Here is a 13,593-nt window from a genome sequence, read left to right on the forward strand (position 1 = left end):
TTATCTCCCATTTATTGGATCAAAGGCTGGACCAAAAGATACAGAAATGGCAGCAACTATCACTCACTACACCCAAAGATTCCTCAGAAGTGCAGGGAGATGAAAAACAGCCTTATGCAATACAGAATCCTGTGGTGGAAATTACAACATTATGTTATTCACACGACTTTATATTAGAATGTATTCTTGTATTAGTACTTTCACACTTTGTCTGTTCTTCCGAGAGGAGCCTCTGAGGCTTAACACTGACAGTTGATTTACAATGCCTTGGTGATAAAACCTAAAGACTGCATTCCATTCCATGATTAGTGTCTGTGAAATGCTGGCCTGTCTGCCAGTGCCAGGCAAACCCTCCTTCCAGTTTATTTCTCCCACATTGCAGATGAACACTGGACTTCATAATTTGAGGGAAGGACCTAGTGTCCTTTGTTGCGTTAGTATTTCTGTATAAACAAGTAGTAAAAGACCTAGAGACAGACATTTGGCACCATGTAAATCTTGCTGTCTGCTGCTTGATATCACAATGTACCTTTGTATAATTCAACACATCTGTTGTTTGTCATGAACATTCAGGAGGATGTACTTTGCTATAAAGATCTGTAACCCAAATCTTTTTCGTTGGGCTCTCAGGAATCACTTAAGGGTGGTCGTTGACCACTCCGTTATTGCAATAATTAATCATAAGGTTTGATTGTTTTGAAGAAATCTAAAAGTCTCTCAGAAATATTCCACGACAATCCTCAGGAAAAAAATTCTGAAAAAATGCATGTCTATTGTGTGCAGTCACACTGCGAGCAGTACATCACGCACACCGGAGGTGGATAATAAAGGACACTGGCCTGTTCTGCAGGCTGCCCCTTTGGCAACTTCCAAAGTTATTCAACTGGGCCTTTTAAATGCAGGATCCATAAACAACAAAGGGTTACTACTTAATGACACTGATAGAGGTCTAGACTTTCTCTGCCTCAGTAAGACTTGGCATCAGCCCAATGAGTACATATCCCTCAAACAATGCACTCCATCTGGTTACACCTACCTGGACTGTTCTCGCACATCTGGACATGGTGGTGGATTGGATGTAATCTGCAGGACTGACGGCACTGTGAAGTCTACTCCAGTACCAGCAATCTCATGTTTTGAATGCATGGCTTTCAAAAGCACTGGCTCTGTATCAGTACTGGCTGTGCTGATTTATCGACCTCCGAAAGCTCAACTCTGACTTTCTTGCGCAACTATCTGAGCTACTAACACTCCTGAGCCCTTTGTGCCCTGCTATGCTAGAGCTTGGTCATTTCAACATACATGTCGACTGCAGTCTCTCTACCGGCCTGGCTGATGTCCTGGACATCTTTGGACTCCAACAGCACGTGGACTTTGCCAGCCACAACAAAGGCCATACACTAGACCTGGTCTGTACTACAGACGTGGAATTATCCAAATTGGAAGGAAACGTGTCAGGGATGTCCGACCATAAACTCATCACCTTCACCCTAGCTATTCCTCTACCCACTCGGCCAAACAAACACTCCATTCAGTTTAGGAGTCTAAAAACAAACACTGGCCAGCTTACTGAATCCATCTCCTACCTGCAAGTTACTGACTCGTGGCTCAACACAACACTGCATTTGCCTCCATACTGGATAAAGTTGCTCCTTTGGAAATCCGAATGGTGTCTTTCTCCAAATCTTCTCCCGGGTACACCGAGGAGCAGAGCAACGCTCTCTGAAAGCAACTGGCCGTCGTCTAGAACAACAGTATAAGAAAACTTGGTCTAACTGTATATGCGCAGATGTATGAGCAACATCAGCAAGAATACAAACAAGCCTTAAATGCACCTCGGACATCCTACTGGTCCTAACTGATCAGCAACGCCATTGGTAACTCCCTGTTCTCTACTGTGGACAAGCTCCTCCAACCTATAATCAATTCTGCTACCTCAGCCTCCCAACGGTGCAATCAATACCTGTGCTTCTTCCAAAGCAAAATTGAAAACATCAATAACACCATCCCGTCCTCTCCAGCCCCGGTAGTTGAGCTACCCAGTCCTACGCTCCCTGAGTCAAGGTTCTCCACCTTCACCACAGTCACTGCAGCTGATGTAACCAAGCTAGTTAGGACAATGAGGCCCACCACTTGCTCCCCACCTCCCTATGACATGCTTACCTGCTCTGGAGCCTTTCTTCACCGAAATGATCAACAAGTACCTCATCACTGGATGTGTCCCTACTCAGCTCAAACTGGCCACAGTCAGACCAGTACCTAAAAAGCCTGGATCTGACCCTGACAACCTCAAGAAATACAGGCCTATTTCCAAGCTCCTCGAACATACTGTTTCTAACTCCAAAACCATCCGGCCACTCACAACCTACTTGAGCCGGGTTTCAGAGCTAGACACAGTGCCAAGACTGCCCTGATAAGAGTCACCAATAACGACTCTGGGGCTGCCAGCATCCTCATTCTGCTGGACCTCTGTGCAGCATTACACGGTCAGCCATGCCATCCTACTGGACCGCATGGAGAAGCTCCTGGGCCTGTCAGACACTGTCCGGGAATCATCTCATTGATCACTAACATTTTTTTGCCATCCTAGTAGGTCAGACAGGGGGCCCCTCAAGACTCGGTCCTGGGACTACTGCTGATTTGTATCTGCATGCTGCCACTGGGAAACATCTTGAGGAAACACGGACTGGGGTTTCACTTTTATGCTGGCGCCACTCAGCTGTACGTCTCAACACTAACAATGCCACTGCACTCCTGGTCAGATGCCTGCAGGACAACAAAGCGTGGATGCAGTGAAGTTTCCCTCAGTTAAACTGCAAAAACACAGAGGACGTCCTGATTGGCACTGGCACAATAAAAACAACATTAACAGCCTCAATATTGTTGGTGTCAAGGTCACCCAATCCAGTGAGGTTCACAACCTGGGTGTGATATTTAACAGTCACCTCTCGTTTGAGGCCCACATCAACAGTATGATCAAAGTCAAATTTTTCCCTCAACAGAACATTGGCAGGTTATGACCTATGCCATCACAAACTGGGGCACTTTTATTTCATCCCGTCTGGACTATTGTAATGCCCTTTTTGTTGGTGCAATGCCAAGTGCCTAATCAGGCGAAAATATTTCCAGAACTGTGATGCACGTGTCCTCACCCACACCACCTCCGACAAGCACCTCACTCCAGTGCTGTTCAACCTCCACTGGCTCCGAATATGCCCACATATCGACTACAAAATCATGGTTCAATCCTACCAAGCTATCCACAACTCTGGACCCAAGTACCTGTCTGACCTAATTTTACTCTCCTGCCCCACATGCACCCTTCGCTCCTCCAGGTTCAGACTAAAATCTATCGTGACAGGGCTTTCAGTTGCGCGGCTCTGGAACGCATTTCCAGACACTATTAGGGCTGCAAAGTCTCTGTCCTCCTTTAAGGCACAACTCAAGACAACACTGTTCAGAAAAGCAGGACCTCTGCTAATTCTGTTCTCATGTCCTCCGGATCTGCGACACCATAGCTTTGATTTTTGTTTGTGTTCTATGTTTTGGATTGTGTTGTTGCAGTAGTAGTATACTATATACACAAAAGTATGTGGACACCCATTCAAATTAGTGGATTTGTCTATTTCAGCCACATCCGTTGCTGACAGGTGTATTAAAATCGAGCACACAGCCATGCAATCTCCATGGACAAACATTAGCAGTAGAATGGCCTTACTGAACAGCTCAATGACTTTTAATGCGGCCCCATCATAGGATATTACCTTTCCAACAAGTCAGTTCATCAAATTTCTGCCCTGTTAAAGCTACCACGGTCAACTGTAAGTGCTGTTATTATGAAGTGGAAATGTCTAGTAGCAACAACAGCTCAGCTGCGAAGTGGTAGGCCACAAAATAATGCTGTTCATCAACTACAGCTCAGCATTTAACACCATAGTACCCTCCAAACTCATCATTAAGCTTGAGACCCTGGGTCTCGACCCCGCCCTGTGCAACTGGGTCCTGGACTTTCTGATGGGATGACCCCAGGTGGTGAGGGTAGGAAACAACATCTCCACCTGCTGATCCTCAAGGGTGTGTTCTCAGCCCTCTCCTGTACTCCCTGTTCACCCATGACTGTGTGACCATGCACGCCTCCAACTCAATCATCAAGTTTGCAGACGACACTACAGTGGTAGGCTTGATTACCAACAACGGTGAGACGGCCTACAGGGAGGAGGTGAGGGCCCACGGAGTGTGGTGTCAGAAAATAACCTCACACTCAACGTCAACAAAACAAAGGAGATGATAGTGGACTTCAGGAAACAGCAGAGGGAGCACCCCCCGAACCACATCGACGGGACAGTAGTGGAGAAGGTGGAAAGTTAAGTTCCTCGGCGTACACATCACGGACAAACTGAAATGGTCCACCCACACAGACAACGTGGTGAAGAAGGCGCAACAGCGCCTCTTCAACCTCAGGAGGCTGAAGAAAGTTGGCTTGTCACCAAAAACACTAAAACTTTTACAGATGCACAATCAAGAGCATCCTGTCGGGCTATATCACCACCTGGTACGGCAAATGCTCCGCCCACAACCGTAAGGCTCTCCAGAGAGGCAAACTACCTTCCCTCCAGGACAACTACAGCACCCAATGTCACAGGAGGGCCAAAAAGATCATCATGGACAACAACCACCCGAGCCACTGCCTGTTCACCCCGCTATCACACAGAAGGCGAGGTCAGTACAGGTGCATCAAAGCTGGGACCGAGAGACTGAAAAACAGCTTCTATCTCAAGGACATCAGACTGTTTATTTATTTATTTATTTACCTTTATTTAACCAGGTAGGCAAGTTGAGAACAAGTTCTCATTTACAATTGCGACCCAGCCATCACTAACATTGAGTGGCTGCTGCCAACATACTGACTCAAATCTCTAGCCACATTAATAATAAAAAATTGGATGTAATAAATGTAACACTAGTCACTTTAAACAATGTCACTTTAAATAATGTTTCCATACCCTACATTACTCATCTAATATGTATATACTGTACTCTATACCATCTACTGCATCTTGCCTATGCCGTTCGGCCATCGCTCATCCATATATTTATATGTACATATTCATTCCTTCACACTTGTGTGTATAAGGTAGTTGTTGTGAGATGATTTGTTAGATATTACTGCATGATCGGAACTAGAAGCGCAAGCATAGCACAAGAATTTCGCTACACTCGCATTAACATCTGCTAACCATGTGTATGTGACCAATAAAATTTGATTTGATAAACTCACAGAACGGGACAGTCAAGTGCTGAAGCGTGTAAAAAAAAAATCTGTCCGTGGTTGCAACACTTACTACCGAGTTCCAAACTGCCTCTGGAAGCAACGTCAGCACAATAACTGTTTGTCGGGAGGTTCATGAAATGGATTTCCATTGCCGAGCAGCCCCACACAAGCCTAAGATCACTGTGCGCAATGCCAAGTGTCGGCTGGAGTGGTGTCAAGCTCGATGCCATTGGACTCTAGAGCAGTGGAAATGCGTTCTCTGGAGTGATGAATCACTCTTCACCATCTGGCAGTCCGACGGACGAATCTGGGTTTGGCGGATGCCAAGAAAACGCTAACTGCCCGAACGCATAGTGCCAACTGTAAAGTTTGGTGGAGGAGGAATAATGGTCTGGGTCTGTTTTTCATGGTTCAGGTTAGGACCCTTAGTTCCAATGAAGGGAAACCTTAATGCTACAGCATACAGTGACATTCTAGAAGATTCTGTGCTTCCAAATTTGTGGCAACAGTTTGGGGAAGGCCTTTTCCTGTTTCAGCATGACAATACACCTGTGCGCAAAGTGAGGTCCATACAGACATGGTTTGTCGAGATCGGTATGGAAGAACTTGACTGGCCTGCACAGAGCATTGACCCATCGAACACCTTTGGGATGAATTGAACGCCAACTGCGAGCCTGGCCTAATAGCCCAACATCACTAATGCTCGTTGCTGAATGGAAGCAAGTCCCCGCAGCAATGTTCCAACATTTAGTGGAAAGCCTTCCCAGAAGAGTGGAGGCTGTTATTACAGCAAAGGCAGGACCAACTCCAAATTAATGCCCATGATTTTGGAATGAGATGTTCGACAAGCAGGTGTCCACATACAGTGCCTTGCAAAAGTATTCACCACCCTTGGCGTTTTCCCTTTTTTGTTGCATTACAACCTGTAATTTAAAATTGATTTTTATTTGGATTTCATGTAATGGACATACACAAAATAGTCCAAATTGGTGACGCGAAATAAAGTCTTTTTTCTAAACAACCAAAAAAATATATATTAAAAGTGGTACATGTATTCACCCCCTTTGCTATGAAGCCCCCAAATAAGATCTGGTGCAACCAATTACCTTCAGAAGTCAAATAAACCTGCCAAAAGAGGGCCATAAAATAAACCTGCCAAAAGAGGGCCACCCACCAAAACTCAAGGACCAGGCAAGGAGGGCATTATTCAGAGAGGCAACAAAGAGACCAAACATAACCCTGAAGGAGCTGCAGAGCTCGACAGCGGAGATTGGTGCATTTGTCTATAGGACCACTTTAAGCCGTTCACTCCACAGAGCTGGGCATAACGGAAGAGTGGCCAGAAAAAATCCATTGCTTAAAGAAAAAAATAAGCCATCAAGGAAAACGCTATGTCTGGCGCAAACCCAACACCTCTCATCACCCCGAGAATATCATCCCCATCATGCTGTGGGGATATTGTCTCCATCGGCAGGGACTTTCAAACTGGTCAGAACATAAGGAATGATGGATGGCGCTAAATACAGGGACATTCTTGAGGGAAACCTGTTTGTCTTCCAGAGATTTGAGACTGGGAAGGAGGTTCACCTTCCAGCAGGACAATGACCCTAAGCATACTGCTAAAGCAACACTTGAGTGGTTTAAGGTGAAACATTTAAATGTCTTTGAATGGCCTTGTCAATGCCCAGACCTCAATCCAATTATGAATCTGTGGTATGACTTGAAGATTGCTGTACACCAGCAGAACCCATCCAACTTGAAGGCGCTGGAGCAGTTTTGCCTTGAAGAATGGGCAAAAATGTCCAGAAGTGCTAAGCTTATAGAGACATACCCCAAGAGACTTGCAGCTGTAATTGCTGCAAAAAGTGTCTCTACAACACATTGACATTGTTGGGGTGAATAGTTATGCACGCTCAAGTTCTGTTTTTTTTTGTCTCATTTCTTGTTTGTTTTTTTACCCCAAAAAATATTTAGCATCTTCAAAATGGTAGGCGTGTTGTGCAAATCAAACGATACAAACCCCCCAAAAATGTATTTTAATCCCAGGTTGTAAGGCAACAAAATAGGAAAAATGCCAAGGGGGTGAATACTTTCGCAATCCACTGTACATTTGGTCATACTGTGCATGTATGCATATAAACATATCGGGAAGAATATATGAAATTTGGTGCATTTCTATAACCTATTTGGAATGATTGATGTGATACGCTGTAACCACATGTAAATACACTGTGAGGGTAAATAAACAGTGGAGCAATGTCTGTTGGTTTCCCTTGTATGTAGGTGTCACTCGTGTGTCCAAGACGGGACATTTCTTGGCTGGCAAGCATAAAGTAGAAGAAAATATAAATTTCACAAGACAGCTTTTTGGGCAGCATAGTACCATGCAGCGGGATTTAGAAGTTTGCAAACTAACATACAAAAGCTGGCCCACAAGAAAAAACTTGGATGAGTATTATATGTTACTCTGACAACTAAATCAGGTTTTAGTTCAGTTTTTATAGAAACCTGGGGAAAAAAGTTCAGAATGATAACAGAACTCAATTAATCTACTTTGTTTGAGGTGACAACTAAAGATGTGTGCGTACCTCTGGGCCTCGCGCTCGTCTTTGGGGTTGTAGTTGGACAGGCAGTCCAAGATGAAGATCTGGCCCCACTCAGTGCACTCATTGAGGGCCGTCAGAAGCTTGTTGATGTTCTGGGGGTTGAGGTCCAGCAGGTTGCTGTTGGGGTGGGACTCACTGATCTCAGACAGAGCTGCCACTGCGTTGGCCACCACCTGGAGGTTCAGATACAGTGATCAGTGTTCTGTCTTGTATGCCAATGTACTTCATCAGTGAAATAGGGTCAATCAAGAGAAACTGTTAAAACAGGTCCTGGACCAACACCCTTACAGGCTGTTTTTAAATTACCCCAGGCTCCCGAAGTAGACAAGAAAAGTAAACAAAGTCTGAGAATGTCACCTGACATCTACACTACCGGTAAAAAGTTATAGAACACCTACGCATTCAAGGGTTTTTCTTTATGTTTGACTATTTTCCAAAGTGTTAAACAAATCAATATATATTTTATATTTGAGATCCTTCAAATAGCCACCATTTGCCTTGAAAACAGCTTTGCACACTTGGTATTCTCTCAGCCAGCTTTGTGAGGTAGTCACCTGGAATGCATTTTAATTAACAGGTGTGCCTTCATAAAAGTTAATTTGTGGAAATGTTTTTTTTCCTTAATGTGTTTCAGCCAATCAGTTGTGCTGTGACATGGTAGGGGGGGGGGGGGGGGGGGGGGGGGTATACAGATGATAGCCCTATTTGGTAAAAGACCAGTTATGACAAGTCCATATTATGACAAGAACAGCTCAAATAAGCAAAGAGAACCGACAGTCTGTCATTACTTTAAGACATGAAGGTCGGTCAATATGGAACATTTCAAGAACTTTGAACGTTTCTTCAAGTGCAGTCACAAAAACCATCAAGCGCTATCATGAAACTGGCTCTCATGAGGACCACCAGAGGAATGGAAGACCCAGAGTTACCTCTGCTGCAGAGAGTTAAGTTCATTGGAGTTACCAGCCTCAGAAATAGCAGCCCAAATAAATGCTTCACAGAGTTCAAGTAAACAGACACCGCTGAACAGTTGATGTTGAGAAGAGACTGTATGAATCAGGCCTTCATGGTCAAGTTGCGGCAAAGAAACCAATAAGAAAAGACTTGCTTGGGCCAAGAAACACAAGCAATGGACATCCGACCGGTCGGAGGAAATTTGTCCTTTGGTCTGATATCCAAATCGGAGATGTTTGGTTCCAACCGCCGTCCCTTTGTGAGATGCGGTGTGGGTGAACGGATGATCTCCGCAATTGTATTTCCCACCGTAAAGCATGGAGGTGGTGGTGTTATGGTGTGGGGGTGCTTTGCTGGTGACACTGTGTGTGATATTTAGAATTCAAGGCAAACTTAGAGCATCCACAGCGATACGCAATCCCATCTGGTTTGGGCTTAGTGGGACTATAATTTGTTTTTCAACAGGACAATGACCAAACACACCGCCAGGCTGTGTAAGGGCTATTTTGCCAAGAATGAGAGTGATGGAGTTCTGCATTAGATGACCTGGCCTCCACAATCCCCCGACCTCAACCAAATTGAGATGGTTTGGGATGAGTCGGAACGCAGAGTGAAGGAAAAGCAGCTAAGTGCTCAGCATATGTTGGAACTACTTCAAGACTGTTGGAAAAGCATTCCAGGTGAAGCTGGTTGAGAGAATGCCAAGAGTGTGCAAAGCTGTCATCAAGGCAAAGGGTGACTATTTGAAGAATCTCAAATATAAAATATATTTTGATTTGTTTAACACTTTTTTGGTTACTACATGATTCCATGTGTGATTTCATAGTTTTGACATCTTCACTATTATTCTACAACGAAGAAAATAGTAAAAATAAAGAAAAACCCTTGAATGAGTAGGTGTTCTCCAACTTTTGACCAGTAGTGTACATAGTCTGGGCCGTGCCTAGGGGCCTACTGCCAGCCTATCCTACCATGGGGTTGGAGTCGGCGATAAGGTCCCTGAGGGAATCCAGGAAACCCTGGTCCTCCACCATCTGGGCATTGATGTCATGGAGCTTTGCCACACACACCGCTGCCGTCTTCCTCACGTATGGGTCCTCGTCCTTTAGACACTTCCTCAGCGGCTCACACAGGTACTCTGTGATCTTGTCCACGCGGATGCAGCCCATGGTGCGCACGGCCAGGGCCCGGATCAGGGGGTTAGGGTCCTCACAGTCCTGAGGGAGAGAGAGGTGAGATATCTATGAATGGGGAAGTGCAGTATTGCAATGGCTAGGCTGTGTAATATGTTAACAGCCAAAGTAAGTGGAAAACCATGTAAATGTGTACTTTTATGTCAAATAAAAGGCCATGCCTCCCGACTGGTATGTAGGTAATGCTGCAGCCTCTGGCACACATGTCTAGTGCCGGCGTAGGTTTGAGTCCAACCTACTGCCCTTTGATATCTCTCTCTCTCATAAAATACCTTTAAAAACATATATAAAAAAGAAAAGGCCTTGCCTTGACAAAGCTGTTGACAGCCATGATGGCCATGTCAGGCTGGCTCTTAGCATAGTTCATCAGGTACAGGTAGACCAGCTTTTTCAGCTCCAGGTTGTCTGTCTGCATGCAGTTCACCACATCTGGGAAGAGGGAGCTAAAGGACAGACAATTTTAGGTCATACCTGCGCATGTGCACGGGTTCACTTCACGCTGTTACAATGTGGTAGCAACGGGACCAAAACAGAGGAGAAGTTTAGCTTCGTGCTTCAACGCTTCAATTATTGCAGAAATTGACCCACAATGCTGTTTACGTTGTGCATTAAGGCCATATCAGGGAGTATAGTGTTAATAATAGAGAATATAATACATAACTTAAGTAAGCAATCCCTTTTACATTAAAGTAAAAATTATTGCTGAGAAGTGTTGAGAGCAGAAGCTGCATGCAGGTCAAATCAAATCGTATTGGTCACATACAGATGGTTAGCAGATGTTATTGCAAGTGAAGCGGAATGTTGGTGCTTCTAGTTCCAACAGTGCAGCAATATCTAACAAGTAATCTAACAATTCCAAGGTCATTAGAAAATGTCAGAGGGATGAATGGTCAACACACAGAAGTGTCACAGGAAGCAATCAGCTGTACTGTACCTGACATCCTTGCCCACAGTCATAGCCGCAATGACCTTCTTCACCGCCTCCTTCCTCTTCTCTTTCTTCTCATTGTTAAGCTCTGCCTTCAGCTCAAATATCTCCCCTGTAACAGGATACAGATGCAGCATTAGCAAGAGTCCAGTGTGACAACAGAATGATCCTCTCATTCAGCAACAGTGGTTGAACAGTCAGCTCAGTTGTTAGCTTTGGCATGAACAGTTCAGCCTTTAGTGGTAATTTCATGCATCCTGTTTCTGTGAGGAGAGTACGAGCCAATCTATTTCCATTAAGAGTTATGTTGCACTTTCCTAATGGTAGGCATGCACTCATGATCAAGGGGACAATGTGTAATTGAAGAAGACAATACCAATAATCGTTTTAAGACTCACCTTTTTTATTTGTTGTAAAATATTTTGAGTCAGTCATTGTTGGTCTTCAAATCTGTTACAGGGAAACATCCAGCATTAGAGGATAGAAAGGACACATCATTGGCCTATGATACAAAAAAGTATAGCTGTATCTATACTCTTGGCTTCTAAATATGTTTTATATAGTTGAATGCAAGGGAACAAGCAAAGCAGAACTATAACAGCATCCCATGCCACTACGAGACATCAGTTGTACGTCACAACAGCAGCACTTTCACTGGCTAATGTCGGTAGTTAACGTTAGCTAGTTTGCTAGTCTGTAAGGCAGTTTACTTCCCTTTATAAAAACATTACATATGGAAAACATGTTTTTAAACAGACTAGTTATTATTATATATGTAGTTAGCTAAAAGCTCACAACAGAGTCAAGTGTTTCCAATTACAGGGCAATTATTGTCTTGGGTGTGACCCCAGGCCCGTGGAGTAGTGGAAAATATCTGTCCTACTAAGCTAGCTAACGTTAGCTGGCTAGGGATGATTGTAAGGCCTCTGTACTTCCAGCAAACTAGCGCTAGCTAGATAACATTAACGTTAAAACCACAACAAATCATCATTACAAATTGAAAGGTACAAACTTGTTTTGAGAGGTAATTTCAATAAGAAACTGCGTCGCTAGGGTGAGTGAAGCTATTCCAGATATGGAAAGATGTTTTTGCTCCGTGATTGCCGCAGAGAGATAGCTAGCGTTGAAAGATGGAGCACTCCCGGAAAAACAAAATGAGTGAAGGGTATCGGAGCCAGAAAGGCGTAACACCGGAAAACAGTTCATTTCGACCGGAAATAGCCGGACTATGTTTACAGAGGGACACGGAGTAGTTCACAAAGACGTTTTAATTAAATAGTTGGCGATAGCTAGCTATGCCTGTGTAGTTTCGGTGGATAAAGTTGTGTGTCAACTGTAGGGATGCCCACGTTGCTGGGGACCGGAACTGTCCAGTGCGAAAGAGGCAGGTTTTAAAAAAATATATATGTTTAAATATTTTTTTTATTTTAATTTTATTAACAACAAATCAATACAGAAAGTACATGAGGGAACACAAGTATATATATATTATATACAATGGACAATCGAGCTACGGGGTACAATATCACATTACAATTACACAAGGACCTTAAGGGACATACATACACTTACAATTCTAACAGCTTTTTTGTTAGTAGAGTATTTAACTGTCTTAAAATACAGTTCAATTTCTTTTTGTAGGGTAAGAAAATGTGTTTTTTTTGTTTGTAAATCACCATTTGTGAATATGAAATTTGGCCAAAAGAATAATTAAATTAATTACATAAAAATGTTTCAGCTTATTTCTATTGTATGTAAAGCATCCAAGCAGTACATCTCTCCACAATAGTGTAAAATCTTCATAAATGTGTTCAATTATAAATCTACTGATGTCTTGCCACAGTTTTCCTACATGAATACAATGCCAAAAAAGATGCAACACTGTTTCTGGGTGGTCATTACAAAAGGAGCAATTTGAGTTGATGTTTTCCTTAAACTTCTTCATATAGTGGTTGGCAGGATAATATTTATGAATAATTTTAAAGGAAACTTAATTTTGTTAACAAGTAGGTATGTGTGTGGCAACATCCAAACTTTTTTCCAACAGATATTATCAATAAATCCATTCCAATAAGGCATGACATAAGGTATCTGCTGAAACAAGGTTTGTATCGCTCTGTTGTTGAATGGACCAAAAGAGAAACAAATCTTTCCTACTGATGAGTCAACAGGGTCAATTCCTGAATAACAGAGCAACACCTGAGGGAATGGCATCTAAAACAATTGCAAAATCTTTAGGTGTTACAGGGACCTTGTAAAGTGATAAGAATTCCTTATAACTGAGTAAAAGACCCTGTGCATTTACCAGTTGGCTCACCAATAGGATATTATTTTGGAACCAATATTCTAAAAACAAAGACGTATTTTTATACAACATATCTCGATTATTCCATATATAATATCTGTGTGGAGAATAATTGTGTTTATAAATGACAAGAAAACCTGCCGATTAAAAGCAGAAAGTTTCACTAGAATTTTGTCAATATTATAATTGCAAAACAACATGAAGTTAAGGCCACCAAAAGTAGAGAAGACATGATGAGGAATAAAATTCCAGATAGAAGTGGGTCTTCTTAGGAATTGTTTAATCCAATTGATCTTAAAAGTATTATTTAAAGTAGTAAAGTCCAGAAAAGTGTT

At 43.1% G+C, this 13,593-nt stretch overlaps 1 protein-coding gene across 2 annotated transcripts in view; it reads right to left on the reverse strand.

Moving 5' to 3' along the window:
• Positions 1-12,113, reverse strand: part of LOC109892801 (AP-2 complex subunit beta) — a 59,144-nt gene extending 47,031 nt beyond the window's left edge. Inside the window, exons 1-6 of one of the 2 annotated variants that reach the window (XM_020485585.2) lie at positions 11,966-12,113; positions 11,352-11,403; positions 10,960-11,065; positions 10,333-10,468; positions 9,804-10,049; positions 7,861-8,051 (exon numbers count right to left, since the gene is read on the reverse strand). In XM_020485585.2, the coding sequence (XP_020341174.1) occupies positions 7,861-8,051; positions 9,804-10,049; positions 10,333-10,468; positions 10,960-11,065; positions 11,352-11,388 (716 nt within the window). In that variant the 5' untranslated portion in view covers positions 11,389-11,403; positions 11,966-12,113. The remainder of the gene's footprint in view (positions 1-7,860; positions 8,052-9,803; positions 10,050-10,332; positions 10,469-10,959; positions 11,066-11,351; positions 11,404-11,965) is intronic. The other variant, XM_020485584.2, reaches the window with a different exon arrangement.
• Between the last annotated feature and the right edge of the window lie 1,480 nt (positions 12,114-13,593).

Source organism: Oncorhynchus kisutch, linkage group LG6 (genome assembly GCF_002021735.2).
Source record: "Oncorhynchus kisutch isolate 150728-3 linkage group LG6, Okis_V2, whole genome shotgun sequence".
Lineage (NCBI taxonomy): Eukaryota > Metazoa > Chordata > Actinopteri > Salmoniformes > Salmonidae > Oncorhynchus > Oncorhynchus kisutch.